Raw genomic sequence first — 23,490 nt, forward strand, 5'->3', positions numbered from 1 at the left:
CTGCGTAAGTATGTCAAGGTGACTTGTTTTCAACAAGAGAGGGCAACATCACTTTTTCACCTAACCTGAATTTCATTAACTGTATTTAATTTGTTTGTCAAGGACCTCCATTTTCTATGAACTACAATTTTAATACACCTCATTATATAATTTTTGTTATTGTACATTCTTAAAATATAAAATAGTGTGCAATATTTCACTACTTGCTACTTATCTAACAGCTTCATTTTCTTTTGATTCTCACACGTTTTAGCATCTATATTTATATATAAATCTGTTTTCATTTAAGGTTACTAATGTATCTTGTAAGTTACAAATTAAGATATCAAATGTAAAGTCATTATGCAAGCTTATAATAGCACTTAGCAAGTTAGATCACATCAAGATTCTTTTAATTTGGTAAAAATGAATGACGTGAAGTGTATGATGTAGTGCTTACAATTTGGCTGTAAACACACTGGCAACCTTTGCTACGATCCAATACAAAAATCTATTGCCAACAACAAAAAAATACCTAACTCGTCTTCTGTCTTGGATCCATAATAATTTTTGTAATCATCTATAAGGCACTTCAAAGTTTATTTTATGATTAAACCTTAACGCTAAATAAAACAAAATGCACTGTATAGGGTGCTGATAAAAATTATAACTTACAACTAAATAAAACATTGTTACATTACATGCAAATTGTCATACAGAGGGCAGAACTACACTAATAAGTATCGTAAATATGTAAGGGTGTAAAGGACATGAAAATAAAATTAAAACAGAAGAAAATAATAATAAAAACAACTAAACCCTGCTCATTAGTCTGTTCTCAAAAAGAAAAAATTGCAGTGTCTTAGCAATGATTTTTCCTTTTGCAAAATCATGTGCAATTTTGCCTTTCAAGTTCAGCCTCTGTCTTCATAGACTGAACACACCTCCATTATGTGTTTTACAGTGAGAGGAGTACTATAATTAAAATAAAAAAATCTTCTGGCTCCTGTTAATAGATACATCTATTTTTTCCTTGTTTTGAGGAGGTGGGGGAATCTCATCTATTGCCTTCCGGTTGTTGAAAGACGCTAACATATGCGGCACTAAATCCTCAGGTGTCAGCCGATTGACCTGCCAGCCTGATTTCTGTGCGTATTCCACTGCTGACTTTTAAACAGTTTGTATTCCGCTGTATCCTGTAAATCGCAGTACTTGTACTCACAGGAGCCAAAATTGTCGCTACCGAGTTTATTACAACTCGGCAGAAGGGGAAAGGTTCTCTGCTGTGGTGATCCTATGGGCAGTAAGAAGAGTGCTAGACAGTTCCAGGGTGCCAGTTTTGTCTTGTCGGGTTAAGGAGTAGGAAGTTCTATTCAGAAAATGTTAATGTATCTGCATAGGAGACAAGAGAAACCGGTCAAGGTGAGCATGACACAACTGAACTTGGCATTGGGGAAGCAACAAATGGTGCAGACTGGAGTGAACAGATCTACACCACCGGTCACTGAAAGTAGGATGGTGGTGTCAGGGCAGCAGGAAGGTCCTATGATGACCTGCTCCGCACATGAATGCCACAGTGTCTTGTGAGGAGGCTAGCAAGGACCTCTCTTTGAGGAGGAGAACTTGCAAGTCAACCTTAAATCACGAGGCGGAAGGACAGTTGTCCACATCAAAGATGTGGAACTTAAGACTACTGAGCAAGAGATTAAGGACGCTATTGGGCAGACACTGGGGGATGACGTGGAATTTAAAATTACCTCAATGAGGCTGGCGTATGGTTAAATCAGGAATGTCACAATTATCACTTCATTCCGGGCAGCTCAATAACTAATTGAAGATCAGATCTGGATCAGGTAGGTCCACTGCGGGTCCTATATGTGAAGATGATCAGTGTTACAGATGCTGGGGCTCAGGACATATAAAGTGATAAGTATATAATTAATACTACTGTTGCTATAAGGACTATAAGTAATACTACTTGTTCTATTCTTTTCTAAATTATTCTAAGTAAATTGGAAGTATTGCAGTATTAAACTTTATAGTTTATTAGTTCTAGGACCTATTTATTTCAAGTATCCGATCTAAAATGTTTCCATGAAATTAAAACAAAATATAAATATTATAAAAGTATAAGTATTTAGTAAATTACTTTTATGTGTGTGACTTTTTATTTATTTATTGTTGTTGTTTAGTAAGAACTCATATGAAGATAGAGATAATCTTTTGGAGAGTGAATGCTTATAAAAATATTCGGTAGTAATAATTGGTCTGTTTAAAAACGAAAATTATTATTATCACCAGTAAGGAATGAAATGTGTTACTTACAGAAAAATAAATAATTATTACTACTAATTAAGCTTAAATTTAATTTTCACCTATTTTGGTCTATTAAGAATATGTAAATATATATATACAAAATATAATTAATTATTAAAAAATTATAATTTATAAATAAATAAATTATAAAAATAGAACACTTATGTACTGGAGCGCTATCAAGGTTTTCACTTCATTAAATTTTAAAATTACACATCTATTGCATTAGCTTATCATGCTTTTTAATTTAAAATTAAAAGCTCCTTTATATACAATGGTGTGAAAGTGAGTTATAATAATAAATTAAATTATATTTTTTGATACAATTGGTTGGTTAATATATGAAAAAAATATATATATTTAGTATATGAATGAAATAAAGTATTTTTATTCTATTTTAACAGAAATCAATGTAAAAAAGAAAGCTGCATAATGAAAATATTAAATAATTGTTTAACAAATCCAATGCCTTTTTTATGAAAATTTTTAATTAACTTAAACACTAATAGACAACTGATAAATTTGTTTGCTGTATCTTTCCTAATGAGTTTAAAACCTAATAATTCTCGGAAATAAAATATAAAAATAATCCACATTTCATTTAATTGTCTAACCACTATTCTGTTAACCATAATTTAATTTAATTACTGATATTTGTCTTTATAAAAGAAAATTAGCCATTTCTATCACATTGTCCTTGCTTAATTTGATAATTTTTTTTACTGAAAACTTTTCGGTTATCAGCCATTTGTTGTTTATTACAGTTATTATTTCAGTTACAAATGTAAAATATTTAAAAAAATTAAAAACAATCGATATTTAGTTTCTAACAGACGAATGAGAAAGTAGCATATTTTGTTAAAAACCATAAATGTTATGGTTGTACAATGCCTGACATTAGAAAAATTACATTAAAAAATAATAAAACCATACTCAGGAATAACAATCATTCAACATTAAACGTATCAATGAATGGGAGGAATGAAATAGTTTTCCAGTGATTTTTTCACTAAGCCAAATATACTGTTTGACATCAAGCTGAAAACTAAGTGAGCTGATATTTAATCTTACTAGTGACATTAACATTCTATTCACCCCAGGAACTGAGTGTTATTAATATCATCACTCTCAGAAAAAACAGTATTAATTAGTATAGACTTTTCTTTAGGTGTTTTTTTTATGTATATCACAACTATAAGAAACATTGTGATAGATCAAAAATATTTTTAAAAAGTTTTATTTATTATTGAAAAGTAAATTGCCATTTCTAATCTTAAACAATTATCAGTACTGCAGTAACAGCACATATTAAAAAAATAAGCAAATGCGTTAATAAAAAAAATTTTAAAAAGTGATGCACATCTTTTCTAGCTAATAAAAGTTAAGTTAGTGCCAAAAAACAAAATATAATTTTTTAGAGGTGTAGAATAAATTTTAAGAAATATTTCTTAAAACAGGAAAATCTAAAAAAAAAAACATTTTTCTGCATTTTAGGTTTGGGGGTCTACAATTTAAAAAAATTGTAGACATTTCTTAATATGTCTATGGATATGAAGTATATACTTTCAAATAATTTTTGAAAAATATTTAAACCCAAGGGAGACAGAAATAAACACATTTATTTCAATTTTACGAGGGGGTTGTTGATCTTTTGAAACGATTTGTTCTGAATTATTTGTATATGCACTGTAGGCAAAAAATTTGCTTTAATGGATTTTTCTCTAAACTGCTTCTGAATAAAATCTAAGCCCACTTTCTCAACAGATGTTTTCGTGTATTAAAATTTACAATATTTTATTGTATTTATATTTCATAAGACTAACATTAAAATAATCACTTTTTTAATCTTTAAAATAAATTGAGTAATCTGTATGCTATTGCTCTTATCAGAGTTTTCCACGCTTTCCCATGCATGATCTTCGCAGACAAATGCTTGGCAGTTCCTTTTTTTTAAATGTATATTAACATATTTACTCATTCCTAATGTGATTGGTAATGATTTATTTTGTATTGATCATAATAAAATATCAATTTTATTTATATAAGGATATATCAGTTCATGAACAAAATTTTAAGAGAGGAGAACGCTAAAACCTTTCTATTTTCATATGATTGAATACTTTCAATCTTTTAATTTTAATAAATTTAATATGTTCATTTATTAGATATATACAGCCGCATGGATCTCCTTAAACAACTGTTTGGTGCAGAGACAATTTCAAAAAGTTATTTCCTTGTTTGACCGCAACATATGATTGATCTTGAAGCTTCCAATTAATTTCATAGTGAGATATCTAAAGGAGTAGATATAAATAGAGAAACTAAATAAAAACACTTTAATAAGACTATATTTGTAGAAATTTTAGTTTAAAAGTTTATACAATACTCCTATTACGAAGAGTGCTTTTTAATCATAAATTAATGTCAGTTATACAAAGTGTTCAGACTAAAGGTTTCCAAAAGATCTATATTTAAAAAAACCAGTCATCATAATCTCTTAATAGTAGCCTCAGTTGAAAGGAAATATCTCAAAACTTGTTCTTATACTCTCAATGTAAGCCAACTAACAATGAAATTCTGCTCAGTCGAGATGTGGACCTTACAACAGAAGGTTCAGTGCGTGCTTTGGTTAGTGGAGTTTTAATCAGTTATGCGTGTTCATTGGTGTGTACGAACTAAATGAAACATCGATCCATCAGTGGAATAAGACTTTAAGCTTGTTTTCACAAATTGGAAATCATCCAAAAGTTCCAGTTAGTGACCAGACTATGCATCATGCATTCATTGCCAGTCCGGGAAAGTCAATTAGGCAAGCTAGTTACAAACTGGAAATTCCTCATTCCACTGTTCATACCATTGTTTATAAGCAGATCATTTTGCGAGTGTATAAGTTACAACTCCTTCAATCACATTAAACCAAATGATTGCCGCTACGATATAAGTTTGCTGAAGACATAATGCACCATATCAAAAACAATCCTAATTATATTTACACGTAGTTATTTAGTGATGAGGCAAAACTTCATGTATATGGGAAATTTAACAGACACAATCGTTGAATTTGAGGTATATATATTTATATAACCTATAAATAAGTATTTTGTTACTGTGTTTAGTGGTTATTTTGTTTTTATCTGAGGTTATTTGTCACAGTGGTAAATGTGTTGATGAATTATTTGAATTTTCATAAAGTTTTATATTATGTAGTAGCGGAGATTTGCCAGTTGAAGTACAAACTTTAATGAATTGAATGAACTGTGAACTGGAGCCTCTATCGCTATGTGGGCTAGGTTTGAACTGAATGATTCGAATCAACCGTATCAATAATATTACAAAAATAATAGAATTAAGTTTATGTTAAATAAAATAAATTAATATTAAAAAGATGTCTGTGTAATAATGGATTTCTTGTGGGGATTGCATGTGAAGCTAGAGTGATAAATGGTGATGCGAGCACCTTGAATGTGGTTAGAACAATCATCACCATAAGCTGTTAACAATGGGGTGCCCTTATATCTCTACAATCAATCGTTCGATTTTAAAAATTCAAATGGGATATTTGTTAGTTATACTTTTTTTTTGATTTCCCTGTTTAGTCTTCGGGAATAACCATTCAGGTATTACTTCAGAGGATGATATGCATGAGTGTAAATGAAGTGTGGTCTTGTACAGTCCCATATTGACCAGTCCTGAGATATGAGGTTAATTGAAACCCAACCACCAAAGAACTTCGGCATCCATGATGTAGTATTCAAATCTGTTCAAAAATTACTGACTTTACTAGGATTTGAGCGCAGGAACTCTTGACTTCCAAATCAGCTGATTTGGGAAGACACGTTCACCACTAGACCAACACAGTGGGTTTTGTTAGACTATATCTCTAGGATTTCACAAGCGTTTTATCTACAAGAAACAGTTACTATATCAGTATAATATAAGCAATAGATTAATGTAATCTATTCTCTCAACAACAATCTATTATACTTTTTTTCTCTCAGTAGAAGATAATTTTGAAATTATTTAATCACAATAAACAAAATATTATTTTTAACTTAGTTTTCGTAATAAATATAATGTAGACTATTTAATATATGTACAGAGGGTCTGGGCTAAAGATATCTAAAAGAAACAGTTTATATTAAGAGAACCAATTATTATAATTTAATTAATTTTTTTTTATTAAACACAGCAACAAACAAAGTTTTAATGTAGATTAGACAAGCAAGTTCAATGTGTGCAGCATTTGTAACTATGTAGATATTTAGACGGACGATAATCTAACTTTTGCCAGGTGTATTTAGGAGCATCTGTGGCATTGTTAGACCATTAGCTTCAATAATCCTCTGTTTTAAATCATCTAAATCTCAAATTTTCTATGGTACACAAAACTCTTTTCCAAGCAAAAATGTCTAGTTTGCTGTGCAGCTGGACTTCCTTATCCAGTCCAACATTCGGAGAGAGGGTTTTTCCAAGAACATGGTAAAATCTCAGTTAAAGTATAGTGGAGCATCGTCTTGTTGGAAATTGATGCCTGCAGGAATCGGAGGAACAGCAAAGTTCTCAAAGATGTTAAGGTACATGCATCCTGTCACAGTGTGCTCCATGAAAAAAAATAGAATGATATGTTTGTGCAGTCCTAACCAGACACTAATTTTTGATGTGACTCTTTCATTTTTGATTAATACATGGAAGTTTTCATACCTCCATTGTTTTATATATCCGTAATGTAAGGATTCAAACACAAGTTCATACATGTAAATTGGTTTGGCTGTTGTGCTGCTACAGTGGAACAAACATGCATACATATACCCTAAATATATCACACTCCTTTTTGAGCAGTCATATAAAAAAGATCAGACCAGATAAAATTCTAAGTAAAACCAGCTTTTGTTGAGGTCTTGCTCAACCATGAAAATTTTACTAAATATGTTTTGACTTAGATCTAGGATAAATTTTGTCATGATGAGATGGTCCAATTGAGCCAACAATTTAACATTAATTCTTTCTTTTGGATATGGTAGGAAAGTCAGAGCTAATGTGAACTACTATCCTAGAAGTCAATGTCAAAAAAAAATTGTTTTTTTATTAACTATGAATTTTTGTTAGATATTCTCAAGCAAGTTAGCACGTACACTCATCATTGTTTATAGAGGTACTTAATAATAAAGGGTTTAAGCAGATAAAGCCATGGCCTGGGAGGTACAACCTGACTGTGCAGCAAAATGAGAGTAGTTCATGTGTGAAATTTGCTTTTAATTTATTTACATTTAATTGGGAATAGATAAATGATTTTGTTGAGTACTTGAGGGTGGGAAATGCTTACTTTCTTAACCTGAAATATCCTGTAACTTTGTTTTTTTTTTTTATCAATAATTGGTTTTAATTTTACAATACCTATTAGGTATTATTATTATTAAATTAGTTTCCTTGAGACATATACCAGCTCAATGCTATTAGTTGCTCCAGAGGGAAAATATAGACTGAATATATTTCACTAAGGCACTCTGTGTTTTACATCTTGAAGAACACTTCAATTAATGTACCTAAAAATATTTTTTAAAAGTTGGCCTCTTTACTAATGAATCACGTTTGTCTATGTTGGAATAATAAAATTTAGCCAAGTATTTAGTTTCAGTTATCAGTGTCTTACCATTTTTCAATGTCAAGTGGAAATTAACCTCTCATGAACAGTAAAGCTTTAAGAAAGTTTCTGAAGATGGCTACCATGTTCATCAATCATTATTTATAGAGCTATGGTGTTTAATGATATAAAAACTGCTCAAGTTTTATTTTGAATAATTATAACCTGACCATGCCGCACAATCATAGGAGTTCATCCCTGATTTGAATTTATTTACGTTAAATAAGGACTAAGTGCATGATTTAGTTAATAATGTGGTGATTACAGCAGATGCACAATTGAATCGCTTAATGGGTACTTTAAACATTAAATTAGTAAAATTATATGAAATAGGTACAGATTGATCAGTTCTTGTACATGACACAAATACATGATATACTTGTACATGCTTGATATGCTTATAGTGATTGTACATGATCTCAGCTGACTTAAGCTGAGATGCTATCCATAATGTGCTTTTAGTCGTGATGAATGTACACATGTTCAATTATTCTCACACATGCACGTTGTGCATGTATTATAATATTTCATTTATGCTTAATAGTTATTGTTTAAATTACAACAACAAAAAAACCTTTAATAATGAATTCCGTCGTAACATACAGTTTAGTATAAATTTTTGTGTTAGTATTTAAAGAAAATATGAAAGTGAAAATTATAATTGTTAAAAGATTATTCTCAAGAAATAAACAAGTAAAAACTGTTGAGACATAAATTTTCCTCATTATAGAAAATTACTTTATCATCACATAAATAAACTATACTAATATATACCTCATTGCTGCTGCTATACTTAATCAGTTAATATCAAGATTTATTCGTTTATAAAATAAAATTTAATTTTAAATTTTATAAGTTGATAAAACAAAAAAATAATAAATATGTGGAGAATACAGGTAACTTTGATTATTGATTGTTTTTCAAAATAATTTATTTAGGTGATAATTACTAATCAACTAAGATATTCTTGGTTCGATTTTGTTTTATAAAAAGAAGTTTTTTCATTTATAGTCCTTCAAAATATTTTTCTCTTTATTTTATTGATTATTGAAGTTAAATATATTACATTATTTTGGAATTGTGTAGATATTAGTACAGTAAACAGATGTAATAAGAATTGAAAATAATTTTTTCTGGCTAATAATGTTTTTAATAAACCAGATACTTTATGTAGTTACCAAACAATGAATTAAAGTGAGTACAAGATTTTCAGTTTCTACATAATTAACTAGTGTTTATTTATATAGTCAGATATTTTACTTTAGATTAATTTTTTTTTTTTTAAAAACCACTCACATTGTTATCTATGCACAGTGAGTGACAAAAAACATAATTTGTAATATTTTCTAGTCAAAAATATTATTTCCTCAACTTATAAGTCGAGGAAAGTTACTGCATTTTAATAAAGTATAAAAAAATTCATATCTACATGAAAATTGTTTTTTTTTATTGTTATAATTTAATTAAAATTAATTTCAAAATATACATAAACAGTACAAAGATATTTTTATAATTGGTGGTAGCGCAAGCATTAAAACACATGTACTTGTAATGCTAGCATCTATTAAAATCGAAATATATTATTTTCTGTTAAGTATCACAGTAAACGTCTGTTAAATTAAAAAAAAAAAAAAGTTAATAAATTTTTTATAATATTTATTGGTATTAAATATATTGTGATTCCACTTAGAGAAAAAAGATTTTAAAACAGAAAAGAGATCAAAATAAATGTGACAAAAGAACTTACAGTGCTCACTAAAAATGACTTTCAAAAATCTACCAACAATGGAAACATCACGAGGATAAATGTGATACATTTATCCTCGTATTGATGAATCAGCTCCTTTTATAAAAATTACTTAAGAAATTGTATTAACATGACTCATTAAAAGCACATTTAAACAATCTTAATTTTTTGTAGTTTATAGCATTCTGTGATGAAGACTGACAAAAAAAAATTATGATTTGATTAAAAATATACTATTCCTTGAAATTCATGATTTTAACCATTTGTTTTTAAAAAAAATCATTCAGATGAAATCAAGAACCCTTTCTAATGTGGAGGTACAAAAGATAAGACAAAAGAAGCACTCATCTTCCTTATATTACATCTAAAAAAAAAACAAAGTTAAAGAAATATATTTTTCTTCAACCTATAAAAAATGATATATAATGTTGCTTTTTTCTTTTGTAATAGGTCTTACTGATGTATTTCATATTAACAACAATGCTTGTTGGATCGAATAATGTCTGCAAGAAATATAGAGATGGAATTCATAAAGAAAATGAAAATAGAAATTATGGTTATACAGATAAACAAACAATTCAATCATATAGTAATATGTACTGTAAGAAGTTTGACGAGAAACCGCAACATAGGCTTTATCATTTCGGAACATGTTCAAAGTTAACAGACAAGTATTTAAGATTAGTTGGAGAAACTGAAGACGATATAAATATGGTAACTATAACCCATGTTTTTCAATAAAAAAAACTTTGAAATACATCTATAACTATTTGACTTGTCATAATTTAAATGTATCATACTTAAAAGGATTCATAAATACAAGTTCATTAACAGGTTGTTAACATGTGTGTGTTCAGTGTTGGCCTCTAAATCACCTTATATCTCCAAAAGTACTTGACTGATTTTGATCAAACTTGGTCACATTACTTCTATATATGGGGTATTGATGCCATTAAATTTTCAGCTTAAAAGATCAATGGGGGTGAGGCTGTAGAGCAAGGTCCCCTCAGTATCTCAAGATTTCGCCTAATTAATGTCATATGTTTTTTAGGCACATTTGTTAAAAATTAAAAAATAACAATAACTGCTTTATTGAAAAAACTTTTTCAAAATCGCACCCTCACACTAAAAAATGCTCTAAACTTTGAAGCTTTGTTGTGATCACAAGATGATTGTTTTTCGTTGGGGTTTTTTTCTATTATCATCCAATTATGCATATAAATTTATCTTAACTAAATTCCAGTCCCAAATTCCACCAAGCGGCCAGACCTAACAAAACGTCATGCACTTTTTAACATTTTTCTTCTTTCTCTTTATTATTGTAATCAAGAGTACTATAAAAAAAGATTTTTTTATAAAATTGTACTTTGACTCCTACTTTAGGGTTTATGCAAAAAGTAACAACATGATTGTGTGAGATATCAGTTTGTACATTTTCAAGGGTGTTGAAAACGATTTTAATATTTAAGTTGTTGAAATAGAAGTTTTTTTGTAAATTTACGGATTTAATCTCAAGCCAATAATTATCTAATAAGATTTTTTCAATGTCTTTAATATGTAAATTATATTTTATTTATAAATAGCCATGTGAAGGGAAAATCCCACAACTGTGTTGTTAACTTCTTTTTTATATTTATCATTATAATAAACAATACATTGCAACAGTGTTTGATAATAAAAAGTATATTTAAAAAAAAAAAAAAAACATTGTTCTTGACAGAATTAATTAGTGTGGCAAATACTTCTAAAGCAACTGTTCTCAATATTTTTTTTTTATGTACCATTTTTTATCTACATTATTTCTTAAAGTAGCTGTTTATTTTATAAAATAGATCATATTCTACAATTATTTTATTTATTAAAAAAATAATTTTTCAAAAAACTGTAATTTATTTTACAAAGAAATTTTATGTAATATATTTACTTATGTTACTGTTAAGAATATTTTTCAAAAAAAAATTCAGTGACAAGGATAGTTCTGCCTGGCTGAAACAACTGAAGAAATAATTGGCTCAGTTGAACTTAATTTTAAGCGGAAATTTGGGTCAAGGTTCAGTTTATTACAAAATTTATTTTTTATTGCCACCATAGCTGAAAATCGGGTTTAGCGATTAGAAAATAGCAGTTTAGGTTTAGCGAACATCAGGCAATGATGTTCTATATCACTGATGAAATTCTCTCTTTTGTTTCAATTTTCAAAATTGCGAAAGACTAGGTTTTAATTTAAAACACTATTATTTTTTATTTGACATTTTTTTAATAATGCCTTTATTTTGTTGTCTATTGAAGATCAAGTTGTTTCTTCTTGCAAACTTCACTAAAAAAAATTTAATTTAATTCATTTAGGGAATTGAAAATATCTGATAATAAGCTAATCTTGTAATTTGCAGCTTGTCTGTATTCATCAATAACAACTGTACCTCTTAATTTAACTCAAATACTCTACTTTTTTCCTTTTTCCTTTAGAAAGCCATCTTCCCCTATGTGCATTGCAGTAACAGAGTTATTACAAAAAATTGGTGTCATTATTTTTCAGAAGGATTTCATTTCCATCACTAATAAAAGATTGCTTAACTAAAATAATTTAAATAATTAAATATATTTTTATTACTGTTATTAAATTTATTAATTTAATATTAAATTTATGATAAATATCTAACTTATCAATAAAATATTTCTTTCTCTGTTACAATTATTTATTTGCATATTATTTTGAATATTAATTACTTTTATCATTACATTTTTAGATATTAAAAAATAAATACTCTAAAATAACTAAAAAACAAATATATACGAATTCACAAAAAAAAATGAAATACTTGCACAAATTTTAAAAAATTAATTTCATTATTACTCGTCGGAAGCTGTTACATGATGGCAGAATAAAATGGAGTGTATGGCAGTTAATGGAATGTATGTGTCTCCTTTGAGCCAATTATAAACATTCAACAGTTAATATCCATTTACAAGATAACAGACTTGTAACTGTAAAAAATTATTTTTGAAATTCTTACAGTATAATCTTTTGAACAGTGTTGCCATTTTTCTTATATATATTTGATAAAAATCATTGATTACAATTACTTTACAGTTGTCATAAAATTTCTTATTGATTATGTGAACTTTTTCCATGATTTTTATTATACTATTGTATGCTTAATTTTAAGTATTGGGTATGATTTATTTTTTTTTTATTATTCTAGTTTGCACTAACATGTAATCAGAGAGGAATGAAATGGTATAATTGCATTAACATAATGCTTGAATTGGAAAAAAGATGCTGGGATATGTATAATGCTGCCTTTCTTATTACATTAGTAGAACATGATAAATTAATGTATATAGTAGAATACACAGATATGCATGTATATTATACAACACTATTGTGGATGAAAAATTTTCAGCCTCTTCAATGTATGGAAAACATTGTTCACAATACGTCTACTCGAGAAACTGTTTTTGTTCAGTTTTATTACAAGTGGTTTAAAAATCAACCAAATGCTAAAGGATGTAACTGTAATAAAGTTATAAATTTATATAACAGGTATGAAGTGTTTTTCTTTCAATATTTATTTTTATTATTATTATTTATTTTTTAAGGCTCAGCTTCTGAAGCCATTAGATTTATTTATTTATTAATGTATACTAGATTACAGAGAGTAACAGCACAGTGACATGATGTCAATACGTGTATATGTATTAACAAAAATGTTAAGTTAAACATTTCTATTACTTCTAGTTAAAAAACATGGAAACAAACATGCAAGAGCATATGAATTAGCTCTCACCTACTCCAATGCCCATGCACATATACACAGACACAAACATGTACATGCATATATACACACATCATATTTTTATAAATTTTTAAACGTTTAAAAAACATTACTACATGAGGTGAAAAGGATCTCATGCAGTTTTCTTTATGAAATAAATAAAACCTAAAACAAAATAATACTTAAAAAAACTATTCTTAAATGTCACTGCATAATGTGTAAACAGCCTTATGAGTGATGTACAATACATAACAAATAGATACCACCACCAGCAACGTAAGAATAAAAAAAAGTTTAACTAGTATTTGACTACAGGTATTTAAAGGGCATTTTGCGATTTTGATGACATAGAATAAATATTATAATCATGCAAGGATGTAAAGAGCCCTTACAAGCAAATAAAATTACAGCTTTACACTTAATGTAAACTCACTAGCAACCTTTCCTACGATCCAATACAAAAATCTATTGCCAACAACAAAAGAATACCTAACTCGTTTTCTGCCTTGAACCCATAATAATTTTTGTAATCATCAATAAGGCACTTCAAGGTTTGTTTTATGATTAAACCTTAACGCTGAATAAAACAAAATGCACTGTATAGGGTGCTGATAAAAATTAAAACCTACAACTATATTACATGCAAATTGTTTTACAGAGGGCAGAACTACACAAATAAATATCGTAAATATGAAACGGTGCAAAGGAAATGAATATAAAATTAAAACAGCAGAAAATAGTAATAAAAACAAAAAACCCTGCTCATTAGTCTGTTCCCATAAGAAAAAATTGCAGTGTCTTAGCAATGATTTTTCCTTTTCCAAAATCATGTGCATCATATTCGAGTTAAAGGAACTGACAGTAGTGTTAAAAGAAAAGATGGCTAACTTGCAAGTCGACCTTAAATCGCGAGGCGGAAGGACAGTTGTCCACATCAAAGACGTTAAAACGACTAAGCAAGAGATTAAGGATGCTATTGGGCAGACACTGGGGAATGTTGAGGAATTTAAAATTACTTCGATGAAGCTGGCGTATGGTGAAATCAGGAATGTCACAATTATCAGCTCATTCTGGGCGGCTCGAAAACTAATTGAGAATTGGATGTGGATTGGGTAGGTTCATTACAGGGCCCTATATGTGAAGATGATCATTGTTACAGATGCTAGGGCTCAGGACATATAAAGTAATAAGTATATAAGTAATACCACTCTTACTATATATTCTTTTCTAAATTATTCTAAGTAATTTGGAAGTAAATGCAATATCAAACTTTATAGTATATTAGTTCTACGACATATTTATTTCAAGTATCCGATCTAAAATGTTTCCATGAAATTAAAACTAAATAAATATTATAAAAGTATAAATATTTAATAAATTTCTTTTAAGTGTGTGACATTTTATTTATTTATTGTTGTTGTTGCTTAGTACGAAATCATCTGAAGAGAGAGTTAAGCTTTTGGAACGTCAATGCTTATAAAAATATTCGGTAGTAATCATTGGATTGTTTAAAAAGGAAAATTATTATTACTAGTAAGGAATGAAAAATGTTACTTAAAGAAAAATAAATAATTATTACTACTAATTATGCTTAAATTTACTTTTCACTTATTTTGGTCTATAAAGAATAAATAAATATATATACAAAATCAAATTAATTATAAAAAAATTATAAATTATAAATAATTAAATTACAAAAATAGAACAATTATGTACTGGAGCGCTATTAAAGTTTTCACTACATTAGCTGTTTAAATTTATGAATTACACATCTATTGCATATGCTTATCATGCTTTTTAATTTAAAATTAAAAGCTCCTTTATATACAGCGGTGTGAAAGTGAGTTATTATAATATTATTAAATTATATTTTTTGATACAATGGTTCGTTAAGATTAGAAAAAATATATATATTTAGTATATGAATAAAATAAAATATTTTTATGCTATTTTAATAGAAATCAATGTCAAAAAGAAAGCTGCATAATGAAAATATTAAATAATTGTTTAACAAATCCAACGCCTTTTTTATTAAAATTTTGAATTAACTTAAACACTAATAGACAACTGATAAATTTGTTTGCTGTATCTTTCCTAATGAGTTTAACTCTCGGAAATAAAAGATAAAAATAACCCGCATTTCATTCAATTCTCTAACCATTATTCTGTTAACCTTAATTTAATTTAATTACTGAAATATGTCATTATAAAAAAAGAGGAATATTATAGAAAATTATCCATTTCTATCACATTGTCCTTACTTAATTTGATAAATTTTTTTACTGACAACTTTCCAGTTATCAGCCATTTGTTGAATATTACAGTTTTATTTCAGTTAAAGATGTAAAATATTTTAAAAAATTAAAACAATTGACATTTAGTTTCTAAGAGATGAATGAGAAAGTAGTATATATTTGCCAAACCCCATAAATGTTATGGTTGTACACAGCCTGACATTAGAAAAATTAAATTAAAAAATAATAAAACCATACTCAGGAATAACAATCATTCAATATTAACTTTATCAATGAATGGGAGGAATGAACTAGTTTTCCATTGATTTTTTCACTAAGCCAAATATACTGTTTTACACATCAAGCCGAAAACTAAGTGAGCTGATATTTAATCTTACTAGTGACATTAACATTCTTTCACCTCAGGAACTTACTTAACATCATCACTCTCAGAAAAAGCAGTATTAATTAGTATAGACTATCTTTTGGTGTTTTTTTTTGTATATATCACAACCATAAGAAACATTGTGATTGATCAAAAAACATTTTTAAAAAGTTTTATTTATTATTGAAAGAATAAATTGTCATTTCAAATCTTACACAATTATCAGTACTGCAGTAACAGCACATATTAAACAAAATAAGCAAATGCATTAATAAAAAAATTAAAAAAGTAATAAAATATTGCACGTCTTTTCTAGCTAATAAAAATAAAGTTAGCGCCTAAAAACAAAATTATATTTTTTAGAGGTGTAGAATAAATTATAAGAAATATTTTTCTAAATATTCATATATAGTTTTTAAGTTTAAAAAATCCAATAAATAAAGCACTCTGTTAATTCAATCCCTTTAAATAAAGGTTAAAATAAGAAAAGAAAAATCTAAAAAAAACATTTTTTTGCATTTTAGGTTTGGGGGTATACAATTTAAAAAAATTTTGGAAATTTCTTAATATGTCTATGGATATGAATATACTTTCAAATAAATTTTTAAAAATATTTAAACCCAAGGGAGACAGAAATAATGACATTTATTTCAATTTTAAGAGAGGGTTGTTGATCTTTTGCAAAAGATTTGTTCTGAATTATTTGTATATGCACTGTAGACAAAAAATCTGATTTAATGGATTTTTCTCTAAACTGCTTCTGGTTAAAATCAAAGCCCACTTTCTCAACAGATGTTTTCATGTATTAAACTTTACAACATTTTATTGTATTTATATTTCATAAGACTAACATTTAATTTAATCACCATTATTTTTTTAATCTTTAAAATAAATTGAGTAATCTGTATGCTGTTGCTCCTATCAGATTTTTCCACGGTTTCCCATGCATGATCTTCGCAGGCAAATGCTTGGCAGTTCCTTTTTTTTTAAATGTAATATTAACATATATACTCATTCTTGATACGATTGATAATGATTTGTTTTGTATTGATCATAAAAAAATATCAATTTTATTTATTTATATAAAGATATATCAGTTCATGAACAAAATTTTAAGAGAGGAGATAAAACCTTTCAATTTTCTTATCATTGAATACTTTCAAAAATTAATTTTTAATAAATTTAGTATGTATATTAATTAGATATTTATAGGCGCATGGATCTCTTTAAACAGCTGTTTGGTGGAGAGACAATTTCAGATGTTTACTTTCTCATTGACCACTACATATGCTTGATCTGGTCAGCGGAATAAACATGCGCAGGCAAGTCAACTAACAATGAAAGTCTACTAAGTCGAGATGTAGACGTCACAACAGAAGATTCAGTGCCTGCTTTGGTTGGTGGATTTTTAATCAGTTATGCCTGTTCAATGGTGTGTACAAACTAAATGAAACATCGATCCTAGTACATGCAAGTCTATTCATCAGTGGAATAAGACTTTAAGATTGACAGGAAGCTTGGTTTCACAAAATGGAAATCATCCAAAAGTTCCAGTTAGTGACAAGACTATGCATCCATTGCCAGTCTGGTAATGTCAATAAGGAAAGCTAGTTACAAACTGGAAATTCCTAGTTCCACTGTTCACAAAATTGTTTATAAGCGGCTCCTTTTGTGAGCGTATAAGTTACAACTCCTTCATCACATTAAACCACATGATTGCCGCTACAATACAAGTTTACTGCAGACATAATGCACCATATCAAAAAAAAAAATCCTAATTATTTTTATATATAGTTATATAGTGATGAGGCAAATCTGCAAATATGTGGTAAAGTTTACAGACACAATCGTTGAATTTAAGGTATATATATTGATATAACCTATAAATAAGTGTTTTGTTACTGTTTGGTGGTTATTTTGTTGTTATTTGAGGTTAATTGCCATAGTGGTAAATATGTTGATGAATTATTTGAATTTTCATAAAGTTTTATATTATGTAGTAGTGGAGATTTGCCAGTTGAAGCACAAACTTTAATGAATTGAATGAACTGTGAACTGGAGCCTCTATCGCTATGTGGGCTAGGTTTGAACTGAATGATTTGAATCAACCGTATCAATAATATTACAAAAATAATAGAATTTAAAAAAATTCTGTGTAATAATAATGGATTTCTTGTGTGGATTGCATGTGACGCTAGAGTGATAAATGGTGATGCGAGCACCTGGAATGAGGCTAGACCAATCATCACCATAAACTGGTAACAAACAGGGTGCCCCTGGGGCACTGTTTTGGGAGGTGCAATGGGGTGCTCTTATATCTCTACAATCAATCGTTCGATTTTAAAAATTCAAACTGGATATTTTTTAGTTATCCTTTTTTTGTTTTACCAGTTTAGTCTTCGGGAATAACCATTCAGGTATTACTTCAGAGGATGAATGAGGATGATATGTATGAGTGTAAATGAAGTGTGGTCTTGTACAGTCCCAGTTTGACCATTTCTGAGATATGTGGTTAATTGTAACCCAACCACCAAAGAACACCAGCATCCATGATGTAGTATTCAAATCAGTTCAAAAATAACTGACTTTACTAGCATTTGAGCGCAGGAACTCTGACTTCCAAATCAGCTGATTTGGGAAGACACGTTCACCACTAGACCAACCCAGTGGGTTTTGTTAGTTGCACTATATCTCTAGGGTTTCACAAGCATTTTATCTATAAGAAACACTGTTACTATATCAGTATAATATAAGCAATAGATTAATCCAATCTACTCTGTCAAGAACAATCTATTATACTGTTTTTTCCTCTCAGTAGAAGGTAATTTTGAAATTATTTAATCATAATAAACAAAATATTATTTTTAATTTAGTTTTCTTAAAAATATAATGTAGACTATTTAATATATTTACAGATTGTCTGGGCTAAAGATATCTAAAAGAAACAGTTTATGTTAAGAGAACCAATTAATATAATTTAGTTTTCATACCTCCTTTGTTTTATATATCCTATGACACTCCCGTAATGTAAGGATTCAAACACAAGTACATACATGTAAATTGGTTTGGTTGTTGTGCTGCTACAGTGGAACAAACATGCATACATACACCCTAAATATATCACACTCCTTTTTGAGCAGTCATGTAAAAAAGATCAGACCAGATAAAATTCTAAGTAAGACCAGATTTTGTTGAGGTCATGCTCAACCATGAAAGTTTTACTAAATATGTTTTGACCTAGTTCTAGGATAAATTTTCTCATGATGAGATGGTACAATTGAGCTAATAATTTAATTTTAATTTTATCTTTTGGATATGGTAGGGAAGTCAGAGCCAGTGTGAACTTCTATCCTAGAAATCAATGTCAAGAAAAAGTTGGTTTTTCATTAACTGTGAAGTTTTGTTAGATATTCTCAAACAAGTTAGCACATACACTCATCATTATTTATAAAGGTACTTAATAATAAAGGGTTTAAGCAGTTAAAGCTATGGCCTGGGAGGTACAACCTGACTGTGCTGTAAAATGAGAGTAGTTGATGTGTGAAATTTGCTTTTAATTTATTTACATTTAATTGGGAATAGATAAATGATTTAGTTGTGTACTTGTGGGTGGAAATGCACACTTAATTAGCCTGAAATATCCTGTAACTATGTTTTTTTTTTTTTTATTAATACTTGGTTTTAATTTTACAATATCTATTAGGCATTATTATTATTAAATTAATTTCCTTGGGACATATACCAGCTCAATGCTATTAGTTGCTCCAGAGGGAAATTGGTAGAAGTAATATCAGTCAACCAGTTATTTGCTAATGAAATAGGGAGATTAATATGCGGTTTGTACTGTGATTTTAGGTATTGTAGAGTCATTCATATATTTATGCATGTGCCTGCTTTTTATTTATTTGTCACTGTTTATGCCATAAAAAACTTTTCTATTAAGTTAAAATTTTCTTTTAAATCACAATATTCATTTACAATAAAAAGAAAAACAGATTAAAACTGACAAAACATAAATACTTCTTATAATGAGAAAATCCAACATTTTATTTCTTAATGTTACTGTAACTTCATTAAATCAGTTAATGTAAAGATTTATTCCTTCCTTTTTAGATATATATTACTTAAACCTGTATTAATTTCTTGAGTTAACCAATCAACTATACAAACTTATAATTATAATTTAAATTGTAACAAATAACTTAGGTCATAAATAAAATAATAACTTAGGCCATATTTCATCAAAATGGGAGGCGAGTATTCCACTGCTGTAGATGACTGATAGCATTCTTCATTGGGTGATTATCTGCCACAGATGACTAATAAAATGGAAGACGTGGTATAGAATCTCTCTAGAAACTATATTAATGTTTAAACAAATTCAACCAAGTGTTTTACAAGACAGTGTTAAATACTACCATAACTTGGTAATCCATCACAAATAAATGACTAATTTTTTAACATTTATTAATATCTGGTATGTGCAATCCACTTTGATCTACTGTACTGATTCTAAATAAAATTCGCATTTTTCTAACTTTTCTTTGTTTTGTTTAGTTTGCTAATCAAATAGGGAGATTAATATGGAGTTTGTACTGTGATTTTAGGTATCGTAGAGTCATTCATATATTTATGCATGTGCCTGCTTTTTATTTATTTGTCACTGTTTATACCATAATCAGTTAATGTAAAAGATTTATTCTTTTTTAGAATCACTTAAGATATATATTACTTAAACCATTATTAATTTCTTGAGTTAACCAATCAACTATACAAACTTATAATTATAATTTCCATTGTAACAAATAATTTAAGTTATAAATAAGGTATATTCCATATTTCATCAAAATGGGAGGCTAGTCCCTAATAGTATATATAATTACTAAGGGATAAACCATAAACTAACAATAACAATCATCAGATTCAACTGCTAAAGATGACTGATGGCTTGCTTCGTAGGGTGAACATCTGCTGCAAATGACTAATAAAATGGAAGATGTGGTATAATATCTCTCTGTAGAATCTATATTAATTTTTAATCAAATTTAAATAATACCGTACCTTGATAATCTATCCCAAATAAATGGCTAATTTTTTATCATTTCTTAATATCTGGTATGTATAATCTACTTTGGTCTACTGTACTGATTCTAAATAAAATTCAAATTCTTATAACTTTTGTTCAGTTTATTACTCAATTTTGTTCAGATGTAAATTCTCTACATTTTTTTTTTATTTTACATGTTTATTATCCATTTAACTAAACTATTGTATGTCAAACATAAAAAACAGGGTTGTATACCCAGATTTATTGGTTTTCACCACAGTTGTCAAAAAAAAAAAATACTGCAAATATAGTTCTGGGAAGTATTTGTAATTAGGATTGGGATATAATTAAGATTTTTCAAGTCAAAAACCATAAGAAATTACTAATTCTGCACTTTAATTAACATCCTAAAAGTTTCAGTCTGAATTCATTTCACTGGAATAGCAGAAATCCAAGCAAAAACTTTCAGCAGCTGTAACTTGCAAAGGAGGAATTTTAGGACATGCGTTTATATGAACTTTTACCATTATTTTCATGAGTAGAATAGGTGTGAAATTTCAGGGCGAACTTTGTGATACATTCTATATAAATGATAAATGATAATTTTTCCAGTGCAACATATTACATTAATGTTGCTGTTTTAAGTTGTTTAAGCTGCTCTGGAAAAAACAACAGAAATATTGAAATACTTCACACAAGGAAAACCTGTATGAATTCGTAACAGATTTGTTAGATGATATGCCTGTTAGGTCTGTGTTAATGCAATATATGTTGTGGCTGTGTCCAAATCATAAAAATTTGACCAAATAGTTTTTTATTTTTATTGTAACCTAACATCAGATTATACCGATCATGAAAACATAAAACAAATCATAAATATAAACACAGATTATAAAATAAAATAAAGATGTGTTGATAGGCCATTTTGATTAATACAAAAATATGAAATAATGTTAAAGTAAAATGTAAAAAATTACTATAAAATAATTCACAATTTAGAACCCAGTATTGAAAGTTATTTGAGGGAGTACCAAAAGATGATGTACTTTAAACAGGAATATATGTAGCCATAAAAAATATTTTATAATAAAGATATTAGCACTTTACTAAGGCGCTTAGAGTAAAACTGTACAGCTTGATGTTATTACAAATGAAATCAATTTGATCATCCCACAAGAACTTGTCATTTAATATAACATCCAGAAATTTCACTTTATGGGCAACAGAAATACTACTGTTATGATTAATAGGAATTCTATCCACACGATCAGTAATATTATATCTGTCTGAGAAGCACAATAAAAGTTTTATCCATATTTTAGTTAGATATTTACAGTCCATTAAGTGAATAAGTTTTTGAGCTGCTACCATAAATTTTTAATTCCTTTTAAATAATTATCTTAGATATAAACACAATTGTGGTGTCTGCAAAAAAGTTTTCAGGTAATGACCCACGATTTTTAGGCAGGTTTTAATAAACAATATCAAAAGCAAGGCACTGATATATTTCATTGAGGAACTCTGTGTTCTGCATGTTGAAGAACACTTCAATTTTTTTTAAAAGTTGGGCGCTTTACTGATGAATCTCGTTTGTCTGTTATGGAATAATCATATTTAGCCAAGTATTTAGTTTCAATTGTCAATGTCTTACCATTTTTCAATGTCAAACGGAAATTAACTTTTCATTAACAGTAAAGCTTTAAGCAAGTTTGTGAAGTTGGCTACCATGTTCATCAATCATTATTCATAGAGGTATGGTGTACAGGTGTTTAATGATATAAAAACTGCTCAAGTTTTATTTTGAATAATTATAACCTGACCGTGCCGAACAAACATAGGAGTTCATCCCAGAATTTGATTTGAATTTATTTACATTAAATTAGGTATAAGTCCATGATTTAGTTAAGGATGTGGTGATGACAGTAGATGCACAATTGAATCGCTTAATGTTTATTTTTAGCTTTAAATGAGTATAATTATTTGAAATCGGTACTAGATTGGTCAGTTCTTGTACATGATATGCTTGTAGTGCTTGTACATGATTAAATTACCAGCTGACTTAAGCTGAGATGCCATACATAATGTGCTTTTAGTTCTGATGCATGAACACACAATCAATTATTCTCACACATACACGTTGTGCATGTATTATTTCATTTATGCTTAATAGTTATTGTTTAAATTACAACAATAAAAAACCTTTAATAATGAGTTCTGCCGTAACATATAGTTTAGTATAAATTTTTATGTTAATATTTAAACAAAATATGAAAGTGAAAATTGTAATTGTTAAAAGATTATTCTTAAGAAAAAAAACTGTCGAGACATAAATTTTTCTCATTATGGAAAATTACATTATCATCAC

At 28.2% G+C, this 23,490-nt stretch overlaps 1 protein-coding gene across 1 annotated transcript; it reads left to right on the top strand.

Moving 5' to 3' along the window:
- Positions 1-8,682: 8,682 nt before the first annotated feature.
- LOC142333910 (uncharacterized) lies at positions 8,683-15,042 on the top strand. The gene is made up of 4 exons (XM_075381520.1): positions 8,683-8,832; positions 10,134-10,397; positions 12,887-13,227; positions 14,888-15,042. The coding sequence occupies exons 1-4, from the start codon at positions 8,818-8,820 to the stop codon at positions 14,937-14,939; spliced, it is 672 nt and encodes a 223-aa protein (XP_075237635.1). The 5' UTR covers positions 8,683-8,817; the 3' UTR covers positions 14,940-15,042.
- Positions 15,043-23,490: the final 8,448 nt, after the last annotated feature.

The sequence above is a fragment of the Lycorma delicatula genome, chromosome 13 (genome assembly GCF_047948215.1).
Source record: "Lycorma delicatula isolate Av1 chromosome 13, ASM4794821v1, whole genome shotgun sequence".
Taxonomy (NCBI): domain Eukaryota; kingdom Metazoa; phylum Arthropoda; class Insecta; order Hemiptera; family Fulgoridae; genus Lycorma; species Lycorma delicatula.